The 12057-nt window shown below is 48.5% G+C and overlaps 1 protein-coding gene across 1 annotated transcript; it reads right to left on the reverse strand.

The window, feature by feature from the left end:
- Positions 1-472: 472 nt before the first annotated feature.
- On the reverse strand, positions 473-10802 carry LOC123391985 (signal-regulatory protein beta-1-like). Its single transcript, XM_045079696.1, has 7 exons — positions 10679-10802; positions 9583-9932; positions 8342-8348; positions 6891-7211; positions 5982-6299; positions 2419-2526; positions 473-1125 (listed from the first exon to the last, which is right to left on the reverse strand). Exons 1-7 carry the CDS (start codon positions 10746-10748, stop codon positions 1040-1042), a joined length of 1260 nt encoding a protein of 419 aa, XP_044935631.1. The 5' UTR covers positions 10749-10802; the 3' UTR covers positions 473-1039.
- Between the last annotated feature and the right edge of the window lie 1255 nt (positions 10803-12057).

Here is a 12057-nt window from a genome sequence, read left to right on the forward strand (position 1 = left end):
TGGAAGATGATCCCAGTTGAGACTGAAGTGAGGTTATTTAGATGGTGGCCCTATATGTGTTCAACTATGCAATCAGAAGAAGGTTAGCACTGTGCAAACTATTCATGATGAGTCTACAAAATAACAAAATGCTTCCCTTTTCAGTGTTTCTAAATTTGAAATGACAACACACCCAATAAATAATGGTTCTAGGGGCACCTGGGTGGCTCAGTAGGTTAAAGCCTCTGCCTTCGGCTCAGGTCGTGTTCCCAGGGTCCTGGGATCAAGCCCCGCATCAACCTCTCTGCTCAGCGGGGAGCCTGCTTCCTCCTCTCTCTCTTTGCCTGCCTCTCCATCTACTTGTGATCTCTGTCTGTCAAATAAATAAATAAAATTAAAAAAATAATAATGGTTCTATTGTTTTTTCAGTTTCCTATACATTCGTCATTGACATTTGGAAACTTTCTGTGTTTAAAAACGTTTTTAAAGGTTACATAAAAATCATTATTTTCCCCGGTTTGTTGAGATCACTTTGCATGGTTTCAGCTGCACCATCATTGTTCTGTCCTGCACTATTGTGCAAAGTGAGCACTGCATCCACTTATCATGTCAGCTGATCTTAAGTTCTACGAAAACAATTTAATTAGGTAATGAGCTATGGGAACACAGAGTGAGAGAAAGGAATTGCTATTTCATACAGGGTGATTCGTGGAAGGGACTTTTTAATAAGGTGACCTGTAAACAGAGCTTAAAAGAGGAAGAGAGTGTCATACAGATCTTTAGGAGGAAGAAGCAGAGGAAAGACACAGTTTGACTTCCATTGCCATGGAATCACTGTAGCTGAAACTAGAGAGCCTGTAAGAGACAAAGAATGGTCCAGGAAGGCGTGCTGGTGGCCAGGACCAGGGAGCAGCCTTGGGGTGAGCATTGTGCAGATTCTGGGTGGAGTTCACTGGTTTTGGGAGGAGGCTTACACTCACTCCTGAGAGCTTCTCAAGAATTTTATAAGCAATTTGCGAAACACTGTTATCTTGTCATCGGTTACAGAAGTCCACGGGCACTACGAGTCAGGCTTCTTTTCCTTTTCCTGAGTAGACTGCTTCACATTTACCATCTGGCCACTGGATGTAGCATCTGAAGGCAGAACTGAATATGGGATATAAAGTAAGAAAACCGAGGATGGCTCCAGGCTTCTCGACTGGATGCTTCTCGAATGCCATGTACATGAGCAGTGGGGCTGGGAAGGATGAAGGTGACAGAAGAGCTAGTGTTCCCATCACAGGGAGAAGGGCCTCTTGTCCCTGGGACTGAGGAGTAGGACATGTAGGCAAAGAGGAAGGAGAATCGTTTCTCTTCTTCAAACCAGGATGAGATTCATTTTATTTAAGACCCAGTGAAGAACCTCACCAAGTCTGGAATGAATGTCTGGGAGTTGATAGAAATAACTCCTAAGAACATGGACGTGAGCATGTAGTTCATGGCCATAGTTCCCAGAAGATGAATGAGAGGCACCTGGTATGTGTAGGTGGGACTTGTCTCTCACATTCAGGCAGATATCCATGCATCAGTCCCCAGAGCAAGTTCCCATGATCCCTGCTGAGGACCTGGTATGAAGACCCAGCTCTAGGGTCATCAAGGATTGTGAGAAGGAGCAGAAGGGACTGTGGGCAGGTGGGTCTCTGGAAGAAGCAAGGCATTAGGACAGAGTTGGGAAGCTTCTAGTTGTTCCTTGTTTTTGGCTGGGCCCTTCCAGGAAGGAAGGAGGCAGCAGAGACTGAGGATGGCATGTAGTAGGGGAGGAAGGAAGGAGCTGTGGGACCCATGTTCATAGCTGATTATCTGCTCATCATTCCAGAAATATTCCTCACGTGTCTCTTATGTCCTTGGTGCTATTTTCTTCCTGGGACACCTATTGTGAAAGGACAGGCAGCCCCTGATAGAGGACTCTGCCACTTTAGCCTTCCTCCCTTAGGGCTTGATCCCCCCTCCCCATCCCCTCCAGTATATCTCACAGAGGGTCAGATTGGAAGCTGTCCTCAGAGCAGCCCTTTGACACCTGTCAGCATTCCTCTAAATGCAGATGTCTTGTGCCCAAAGGAGCCCCAGTGCTCCATAATCTAGTGATGGTCTCCAAGGAATCCTCCCACACAGCTGCCTCTCATTCAGCCTCTCTGTCCACTTCCTTCCCAGAATCCCTAGGACTCTGTCCACACTCTTTGATTGTCTTTGACCCTGTCCACATTTATAGGCTAAAGGCCCCCTCCCTGACACCTCAGGGAGCCTGGACCACTGAGACACCTGAGAGTATCAAGGGAGGTGTGTCAGATGCTCTTTATTGCAGGTGAGCGCTGACCCTGTGTGACCTGTGGGCTGCCCCTCTTCCTGACCTGGCTCTTTTTGGGACTAACCATGGCCTGCCCTCCCTGACCCACAACTTACAATTGGGTGCTCGCTTCTTGTAGACATAGATGGCAGAGACAGTGATGAGCAGCAGCAGCTTCGGGCCCAGGGTGACAGCTATCAGGATTGGAGTGGATGGCCTTGACTCTGGAAAAGAAGGGATAGGAGGGCCATCAGAGGGGGGCACCCTAGAGTCCATTCCCTGGGTCTTCCACTTACTTTATCTGAAGTGACTCACGCTTATCAACGCTCTGAAGTTCATGAATTCTTCCCCTGCTCAAGGCAGAATTGCGCTAAGTCTATCTTCACCTCACTCACCCCTTCTTGGCTGCCAGGTGTCCTTCTTGATGGAAGAGGTGAGGAGAATGAGCACTCAGAAATGAGTAAGTTTGGTTTACTGAACTGATCCTCACACCCACTGGGGCAGGTCATACAGCCTCTTTCTGATGAGCTAACAGGCTCACAGTTTACAGAGTGTGGACAGATGAGGTGGCTCAGATCCAGGGAAACCCCTCACTCCTGGCCTGCAGGATGACTCTGAGACCTGGTCTTTGGACCAGGACAATGCCAAACTATTTGGGCCATAGGGTCAAATGTCTGTCTGACCTCAAGTGGAGTGAGAACAGATATCACAGTCAGTGAGGGGCAAGGATGTCCTATTTTGCTCCATGCACATGGTTTGACAACTCCCATGTACAGAGGTGAGGAGAGAGTCTTCAGGATGACCTGACCTCAGGAGACCTGCTGGCTGGACAATATCTTGGGGAGGCAAGGACATAGGGTCTAATGCTTAGGAGAGTTTCAAACACCATCCAGCTCACCTGAACCCCAGGGCCACTCACTGTCAGCCCATGTCTTTGTGTTGGACATAGAATGTTGGGTCTGGAAGAACAGCTCCCAATTTTTTGACTTTGTACAATGACCCATTTTTCTTTCTATATTTGAATTTTAAAAATCCAAGTATATTTCTGAAATACATAGAGCAATCTGAAAGGAAGGAGTAGGGCCTCACCATATTTGCCCCTGGCATGTTAGAGAATAGCAGGTCTCTGCTGGGGGGGTGGGCGCTGGACTTTTTCTAAGTGAAAGAGCTGTACTGTTCATGTTTGTACCTGTTTCTAGAGGGAAGCCTGCAGCAGAAGGCTGGAGGAAGTGGGGGAACAGAGTCTAAGCCAATCCTCTCCATTTAAACAACTCATGAAGAGCATTTAGCTTGCTTGCTCTCTGTCCAAGGCTGAGTCTTTCCATGCTGACTTGTGCCAACATCTCCCTTTGCCAGTCCTGCCTCCTTCGCTCTCTCATGCATGTGTACCGAGCAGCACCCCACAGTGAACTTTCTCTCTTCTCATATCATCTGAGAGTCTCCCTCCCGGGTCACCTGATGTGTGGAGTTTGTCTGGTTGGGGTCTGGAAAGCCAACTCTAATGGGCTCATTTGGATTGGGGTCTCTTTCTGCCAGCTGGTCATGAGGCCCCCAGCCCTGTGGGAGGTAGAGCAGGGTAGGTGTCGGCTTGCCCTGCCCTTGTTTGTCACTGCTGAAACCTCACCATGGTGACCTGGGCTGGTGTAAGCAGAGGAGGGGAGTATCCTGGCATTCTGGAAATGATGTGATAATTACAAGAATTATGGGTTGGGTGGCTTTTGCTGGGCATCAACACTTCGGAGAAAGTGCAAAGTGAAGATTGATCACATGTGAAAGATTATGTGTGAATGTCAGGGGACTTCTGTGCAACAGTGCAGACTCTTACTTCCTAGAGCTGGAGGACAGAAAAAGTTGAGGACACTGTTGGGTCCAACATAAACATAAGAGTATCAGTGCTACAGAGCGGACTGAATTCTCAGCTACACTGCACTTACTGTGCTGGAGTAGGGCCCTGATGGGGAAATATGGGAGATGGATACTGAGATGTGGGAAAGGGACACTGAGGCCAAGCATTTCAAAGCCCTCTGGGCACTTTGTAATGGGCTGCTAAGTATAAGACAGAGGCTTAGCTACTCATCTCCAAATACAGCCTCTCAAACCAAAGGAAAAAAAAACAACGAAAGGACAGTAAATTCTATGGAAAACTGGCTCTTGGTAGTCCTTGAAAAGCAATGCCCAAACTGCAAAATCTCTGGAGACAAAAGAGAAAAATCTCCACGTCCAAATGCACATCCCCTTATGCCATTCCCGTCCCACCTCCACCACACACAGGAAAGGGCAGAGATCATCTCTGCGGACTCATCTCTCCCACCTCTCCTGGCTCAGTAGAAGCCTGCCCCCTGGAACTCATGTGAGGTCCACCCATGGAGGGCTCTGAAAGGTGGAAGAGGAAGGCAACTGGGCTAGTTGCTTCCATTCTGGAGGAGGAACCTACACCAGGTATCCCGAGTCCACACTCCCGATTCCCCAAGACCAGAAGGAGGACCTGCTGTGGTATTCCAATAACGAAAAGTCTAGACTTGATCATTTTATTCCTATTTCAAAAAAAATGAGGAGGAGCAAAATAAGCCCAAATCAAGAAAAAGAAATTAAAAAAAAAGAGAGAGAAAAAGCAAAGAAATTAACAACAAACAATAGAGAGTATCACTGAAATAAACGTGGGTTCTTTGGGAAGACTGATAAATTTGAAAAACTTCTAACCGTTGTAACAATGAAAAAAAAAAACGAGAATTGACACTTTTCCAATATCAGGGATGAAATGGGATGCCATCCAGACATCACAAGGATTACTAGGTAATACTATGAGAAGCTCTATGTGCAGAAATTTGAAAACTCAGAGAAAAACACATTTCCCCAAAGCACAGCCTACCACAAGCATCCATTATAAAATGAAGAAGTTGAGTAGCCCTAGCTATTCAGATTCTTTTCAGGGAAATAAAAGAATCGGGTGCCTGGGTGGCTCAGTGGGTTAAGCCTCTGCCTTAGGCTCAGGTCATGATCCCAGGGTCCTGTGATGGAGTCCTACATTGGGCTCCGTGCTCAGGAGGGAGGCTTCTTCCACCTCTCTCTCTCTCTGCTTGCCTCTCTGCCTACTTGTGATCTCTCTCTCTCTGTGTGAAATAAATAAATAAATATTAGAAAAAAAAAAAAAGAAAGAAACATGGAGACCCAGATATTTCACAGGAAAATTCTTTTAAGCATTTACAGGTGAATTAAAACCAAGTTAGGTCCACAAAATAAAGTTAATAGAAGAAGCTTTGGAAAATTGGAATATATACTTCATTTTAGATGATAACTGGAATTATTGTTAATTTTACTAAGAGTGTAATTGAAACGAATTGGAATTGACATAAAGTAAATGTGCTTTGAGCGATCATGACTATTGCTGGTTTGCTGTCACAAATAAAGGGAGAGAAGAGACCCCAGGTGTGACCACACATGGTCATGCAGGAGCCTGATCAAGACTCAAAACTACAGATCCTCAGGGTCCCTTCTGGAATTTCAGAATGCCAAGTGCAGACATTTTCCATGGTGATGATGGAAAAGTGTAGAAGGGATAGAGACCATGCTAGGTGGGAAATAACAGGGGGAAGGGTGTCTGGCCAGGCATGGTGACTTATCACAGTCAGGTGAGGAAGCAGGGAGCAGGACGCAAGAAACAAAATCATTGGGGTCTCACCCTGGGTTTTATGGGTTGAGGCCACAAGGGTATGGTTTCTGGTGACCGCGGGCTGCCCATCATGCTGCACCAGGCAGGTGAACACCACGCCTTCCCTGTGGGCAGATGAGTTCACCAGGAGCCAGCTCGTCCAGTTAAAGGTCCCATCCTTGTTCTCTACGAGGTCTGAGGCCCTTGAGGCCATTTCTGTTCGGGACACGTTGCCATTCTCTAACCAGGTCAGCTGGAGGCGCTGGGGGTAGAACTTCTTCACTTGGCAAGTGACCTTCACCTGGTCCCCTGACACGGGCTGCTGGGAAACCACCAAGGTGGGTGGAACTGAAACAGCACAGGGCAGAAGCTCTCACCTTATGGAACAGACAGAACATGGGGAAGGGGCTCAAGAACTTATCTCCCCCAACACAGTAAGGGAGTCACCGAGAACAGGGCTAGGCATGCAGTTGGTGCTCAAACACTGAGGGTAGTCTTTGCATATGAATGAAATCCCTAAGTACAGTGCCCAGCACACAGTAGGTGCTCAAGGATTGATGGCTCCTGATAGGCAAAGAATGAGTGAAATCAAGATACTCAGCCCTACGCATACAGCTGGAATAGAATAACTGTAGCAAAACAAACGACCTCACCAAGCATACAGTGGTATGGAATACAGCAGGTGCTCAATAATTGGAATTGCTATGGTACAGTAAGAGAAAGTACCGAGCGCAGTAATTGGCACATGGTAGGCATTCACGACCCAGCGGCCATGGAAACAGTAGGAGGAGACAGCACATATAGGTGCAGGTGACCTGGAGGGACTGTCAGGGGTCAGACTCCAGTGAATGGAGGGCTTGCGGCAGGGAGCGGGGGAGGGACAGGCTCAGAGACATGGGAGCTGGACCCAGGCTGGGGGTGGGGGGGAGGGGCATCTACCTCGGAGGACCTCAGACAGGTTGGCAGTCCCACGAAGAGGAGGGTCCCCTTGCAAGGTCACATGGGTCACCTCACAGATGACCTGGGAGCGAATGTCCCCCGGGGCCAGCACCAGCCTGGTTGTGCTGGAGATGTTGTAGGAAGTTCTGTTTCCCTCTGGGTCCACGCTGGTCTGGGAGGCTGCCAGCTCATTCCCGTTTCTGAACCATCTCAGGGTGATGTTTCTGGGGGAGAAGCCGTGGGACTTGCAGGTGAAGTTCACTGTTTGCTCCGGCGAGGCCCTGGCCGTGGGGCCCGACACCACGGGGGGAGATGGTTTGGCTACAAGAAGAGCATTTGTGAACAATAAGCATGACTGTTGTCATCAGCGCCCAGGATACGTGTGAGGTGCTGTGGAGAACCTGCCACCTTTCTGAGAGTGTGTGGAGGGCGGTGTCCTCTCCTCTTCACACAGAGGAATCCCTGAGGTAACAGAGCTCAACACTGAGTCGGGGGCAGGGCCCAGGTGTAGTTCCAGGCTGGAGTTCAAGTCCTCCCTTCTCTTCCATGCCAGGTAACTTCCCACAAATCTGGGCACAGGAAGGACATTTCTGATAGGTCTGACTTTGGCATCAACCGCTCCTAGGTACTTCCCTGCAAACGTCACTGAGGTCAGAGAGCATGTGCAGCTGTGACAAAGCCTGGCTCCTTCTCTGTGACATGGGACAGGAGGGATTTCTCCTTCCAGGGTTGCAGGGAGGGGCGAGTAAGAGAATGTAAACATTTTTGCTTGGAATTTATCACTGAATACACAGATAGAAAAGAGTAGATGAATCAGAAAGTGGCTGACAGTAACCTCAGTCTCATTATAGTGTTAGAATCCCCCTCTGAATATTCTTCTCCAGCCCTAATATGGAGAGCCTACTTGCCCCTGTTCCGCATTATGGCTTTGGAAATAATTCCCTGTGATCCCTTACCTGTAAAATAAAGACAGCTTTGTGAGAGAACTTCCCCTGGGTGGTCTCTGTCACTCCCTCACCAAGGAGCCAAGCTACTTTGGTCCAGTTACAACAGGACTGCTCCTTACCAGTCACTGTATCCCAAGGGGGACTTCCTGTGGTCTCCAGCTGTTTCATCCACAACAGAATAAATGTCCCACCTTCTCCAGCCCGACAGTGACAGCCACCCTCCTTTTCCATCTGACATTCTCACTGCAAGCGGTTATGGGGAGGGGTCCTTCCGGGTGTCCAGACATATTGACTTGACAACAACAGAGGGAAGATGTGGGGTCCCGACAGCTGAGTCTAGAATGTGAACTCTCGCTCATGAAGCCCAATACCCTCCAGGATGTGCCTCCCAGTCATTCTTAGTCTGCAGAGCCAGGAATGGGGTGCCTGGTGTTGCTGGGGTTGCGGGGGCCACTCTGCTCTGTCCAGGATGGTGCCCCAGGCTGCTCAGTGAAGGAGAAATGCAACCCAACTGGGGAAAGACTCTGGATGCTCTTACACATGAGAAGCCGTGTTCTCCAGGAACAGGCTCGACACTTCACCAGATGTTTGCATACCTATCTGATCTGGGGGTGCACAGCTAGCCCACCTCTTCCTGTGTTTTCTTAATGTTTACTGCTGAAAAAGAGAACCATACAAGATTTATAAGAGTTTCAAGGAGAGGGTGGGCACTTTCTCCCACTTTGGCTAGCACAGTGAGCATGCAGCGAGCAGGACTGTGAGTCAGGCTGTGGCTCACTCCCTTGCTCAGGCCAGATCTGCTGAGCCTCAGTGTCCTCATCTGTAAATGGGCTGAGATGGTCCCTCCAGCTTCATCCATTCTCAACCAGGGCATCCCCTGTGTGGGCAGGTTGAGGAAGAGGAAGGAGAGCTCTCCCAGGAGGAACAGATCTATCTGGTGCTGGAGCCACATACTAGCACTGGTGCCCAGTCAAGCGACATACCACTGGGAACTCCTGTAACACCTGCACAATCAGGATAAAACCACCTGCATGCCTATGTCCAGGAGCTGAGGGGAGATTCAGTGCTCTTATGGGACTCACTACCTGAATTGCACGATCCTTTTCGGACAGACCCACAATAAATACACAGCCTCTGGCAACTTCTCCATCCTGGGCTCTCAGTGTAAACAGTGAGCTTATACCTCTTCTCACTATGATTCTTCTACATTGAAAGAAAGACATATCCCAGCAACCTGCCCTGGGTGCATTCGTCCACAGGAAGGGAAGGGAATGTGAACTTCATGAGAAAGGAGCCCTTCCCTGTTTTGTTTTCTGCTTCTCCTGCATGCAGACGAGAGCCTGCACACAGCCGGTGCTCAGTAACTGTTGAGTTAGAGAAGAGTCAGCCACATGGAGGGGTCACTCTCTGGAGGCAGGAGTAAGATTGGGTCATGTGGCTAGGCAAGTCACTCAGACTGTAAGTCCCTCATCCCTAGAATCAGAGAGCTGGTCAGGATTGGACAGGTCACAGCTTTGGACCCACAGACTCGGATTCTAGACTTTCCCACCATTTATCAGGGGTCTTAAGCAAGTATCAGGACCTCTCCAGGCCTCTACTTCCCTGATTGGTGGAAAGGGCTGACATCGGGGACACCCACCACAACACCTGATGCTTAGTTGTTGGTTAGACAGTGGAGGGCATTCTTATTGACTTGTTGTCACAACCAGGGGACAAAGGAGGCCTAGGCCGTACTCATCACTCACAGTGACCAGAGTGCCTGGTCCAGACTGAAACTCCACATCATCAGGGGTCCCTTTCTGGAACTTCACACAGTAGTATGTTTCAGTGTCTGCTGGGTTGATGTTACTGATGTGGATGGAAAAGTCCGTGTTGTTTCTCCTTGTGATGTCTGAAGCATTTGTTACTCGGGGGAAGTGGCCTCCTTTGAAACTGAAGATTAACTCCCGGCCTGGCCCTGTCCCCCTGAGCCACTGAACCGGCCCTGTGGGGAGCAGGGAGGTTAGGGTGCAGCGCAGAGTGGCTGTCTGTCCGGCTGCAACAGACACTGACTTATCAGGCTGGATCACCTGCAGCCCTGCCTCACCGGCCACACCTGGAGGGAAAACAGAGCAGGTGTCTCCTCATCCTGCTATGATCCTGCACGTCTCCTCATGTGTTTATGCACAACAGCTGCCTGACCTAGTGCATACCGGGAGCGGTCCTCGCTCCAAGCCTGTAAAGGGAGATCCCATCATGACTGAGGAAAGAAATACACAGAGAGGCTCAGTGATGTGGCACAGAGCAGGTTTGACTTCACAGCTGGATTTCCTGCCTTGGTGACTAGCTAGACCTGGAGATATCGAGAAACACAAATTCATTAAGTGAAATTATAGTACGTGTTAAACTTCAGTAACAATCTTGGCACCTAGGAAACATGCAGCACATGATTAACAAGAGTTTGTGAGTACACGTAGCACAGTGGAACTCTGGAGACCTCTGCTTCTGTTGTGGGATGGCTGTCCTTCTGTTTGCCTCTCTGTGTTTCTGATATTTCTCCTCTTGGTCTCCACTGAGGAGCCAGGCAGCATAACATGGTTAACAAGATGAGCTGTGGAGCTGAGTGGGCTGGACATGAACCACAGTAGCTCCACTGACTTAAGTAGATGGCACTGGACTGGTTGCTCTCGCTGCCTCAGTTTCCCCATCTGCTAGTCAGGAGTATAGTCATATCTACCAGAAAGGCCTTTTGCGGAGGGTCTGGGTAGCATGCCTGTGTTTACCTGGAAGCCCTAAATGTCCAGGGGCAGGGAGAGGTTGAGGAGGCATGGAAAGGGGAGTCTCCCTCAAGGCAGTGCTCACCTGTGAGTCCCAACAGCAGAACCAGCAGCCAGTGAGGAGGAGGGTGGGTTCCAGAAGCAGGGGCCCACATGGTGGAGGCCTGAGAATCCCGCTCTCTGCAAATGTATGTCCTGGGGCGATGGGACCTCTGTTGGGTGGAGGAACAGCCTGCCCCTCTGGTGATGGAAGAGGAAGGAAGCATGTATGATGCAGTGACAGGGTTGTGAGGTAGTGATCTGCTTCTGGATTGTGAAACAGACATCAGGCAGAGAGTCCTCACATGGTGTGAGCGGCCTCTTCTTATGTTTTGTTTCTGAGTGTGTGTGTGTGTGTGTGCGTTTTTAAATTATTATCATGTTATCTTAATCACCATATAGTACATCATTAGTTTTTTATGTACTGTTTCATGATTCTTCGTTTGTGTATAACACCCAGCGCCCCACGCAATCTCTACCCTTCTTAATATGCACCACTGGGCTCACCCATTCCCCTTCTCCCCTCCCCTCTAAAACCCTCAGTTTGTTTCCCAGAGTCCATAGTCTCTCATTCTTGGTCTCCTGCTCTGATTTCCCCACCTTTATTTTTCCCTTCCACATCCTAGTGTCCTCCATGCTATTCCTTATGTTCCCAAATAAGGGAAACCATATAATATTTGACTTTCTCTGACTTATTTCACTCAGCATAGTCTCCTCCAGTCCCATCCATGTTGATACAAAAGTCAGGTATTCATCCTTTCTGATGGTTGAGTAATATCCCATTGTACATATGAACCACATCTTCTTTATCTATTCATCTGTTGAAGGGCATCTCAGCTCTTCCCACAGTTTGGCTATTGTGGATGTTGTTGCTATGAGCACTGTGGTGCATGTGGCCCTTCTTTTCACTACATATGTATCTTTGAGGTAATGCCCAGTAGAGCATTTGCTGGGCCATAGGGTAGCTCTATTTTCTACTTTTTGAGGAACCTCCACTGTTTTCCATAGTGGTTGTACCAACTTGCATTCCTACCAATAGTGTGAGACGGTTCTCCTTTCTCCACAACCACTCCAGCATTTCTTGTTCCTTGTCTTGTCAGGTTTTCCCATTCTAACTGGTGCAAGGTGGTATCTCAATATGGTTTTGTTTTGAATCTGCCTGATGACTAATGACGGTGAACATTTTTTCATATGTTTGTTAGCAATTTGCATGTCTTCTTTGGAGAAATGTCTGTTCATGTCTTCTGCCCATTTTTTGACTTGATTATTTGTTCATTGTGGATTGAGTTTGAGAATTTCTTTATAGATCTTGGATACTAGCCCTTTATCTGTAGTGTCATTTACAAATATCTTCTCCCATTCTGTGGGTTGTCTCTTTATTTGATGTTGTTGACTGTTTCCTTTGTTGTGCAGAAACTTTTTATC

The sequence above is a fragment of the Mustela putorius genome, unplaced genomic scaffold, assembly GCF_011764305.1.
Source record: "Mustela putorius furo isolate JIRA1106 unplaced genomic scaffold, ASM1176430v1.1 tig00000054_pilon_pilon_pilon, whole genome shotgun sequence".
Lineage (NCBI taxonomy): Eukaryota > Metazoa > Chordata > Mammalia > Carnivora > Mustelidae > Mustela > Mustela putorius.

What these genes read in the sequence shown, in the direction of transcription:
- LOC123391985 (XM_045079696.1), bottom strand. Translation starts at nt 10,748, where the DNA reads ATGTGGGCCCCTGCTTCTGGAACCCACCCTCCTCCTCACTGGCTGCTG. An exon ending in TCTGCTGTTGGGACTCACAG is followed by an intron (nt 9,933 to 10,678) that starts GTGAGCACTGCC and finishes TTTTCCCTCCAG; the next exon opens with GTGTGGCCGGTGAGGCAGGG. An exon ending in CCTGTCTGAGGTCCTCCGAG is followed by an intron (nt 6,300 to 6,890) that starts GTAGATGCCCCT and finishes GTGCTGTTTCAG; the next exon opens with TTCCACCCACCTTGGTGGTT.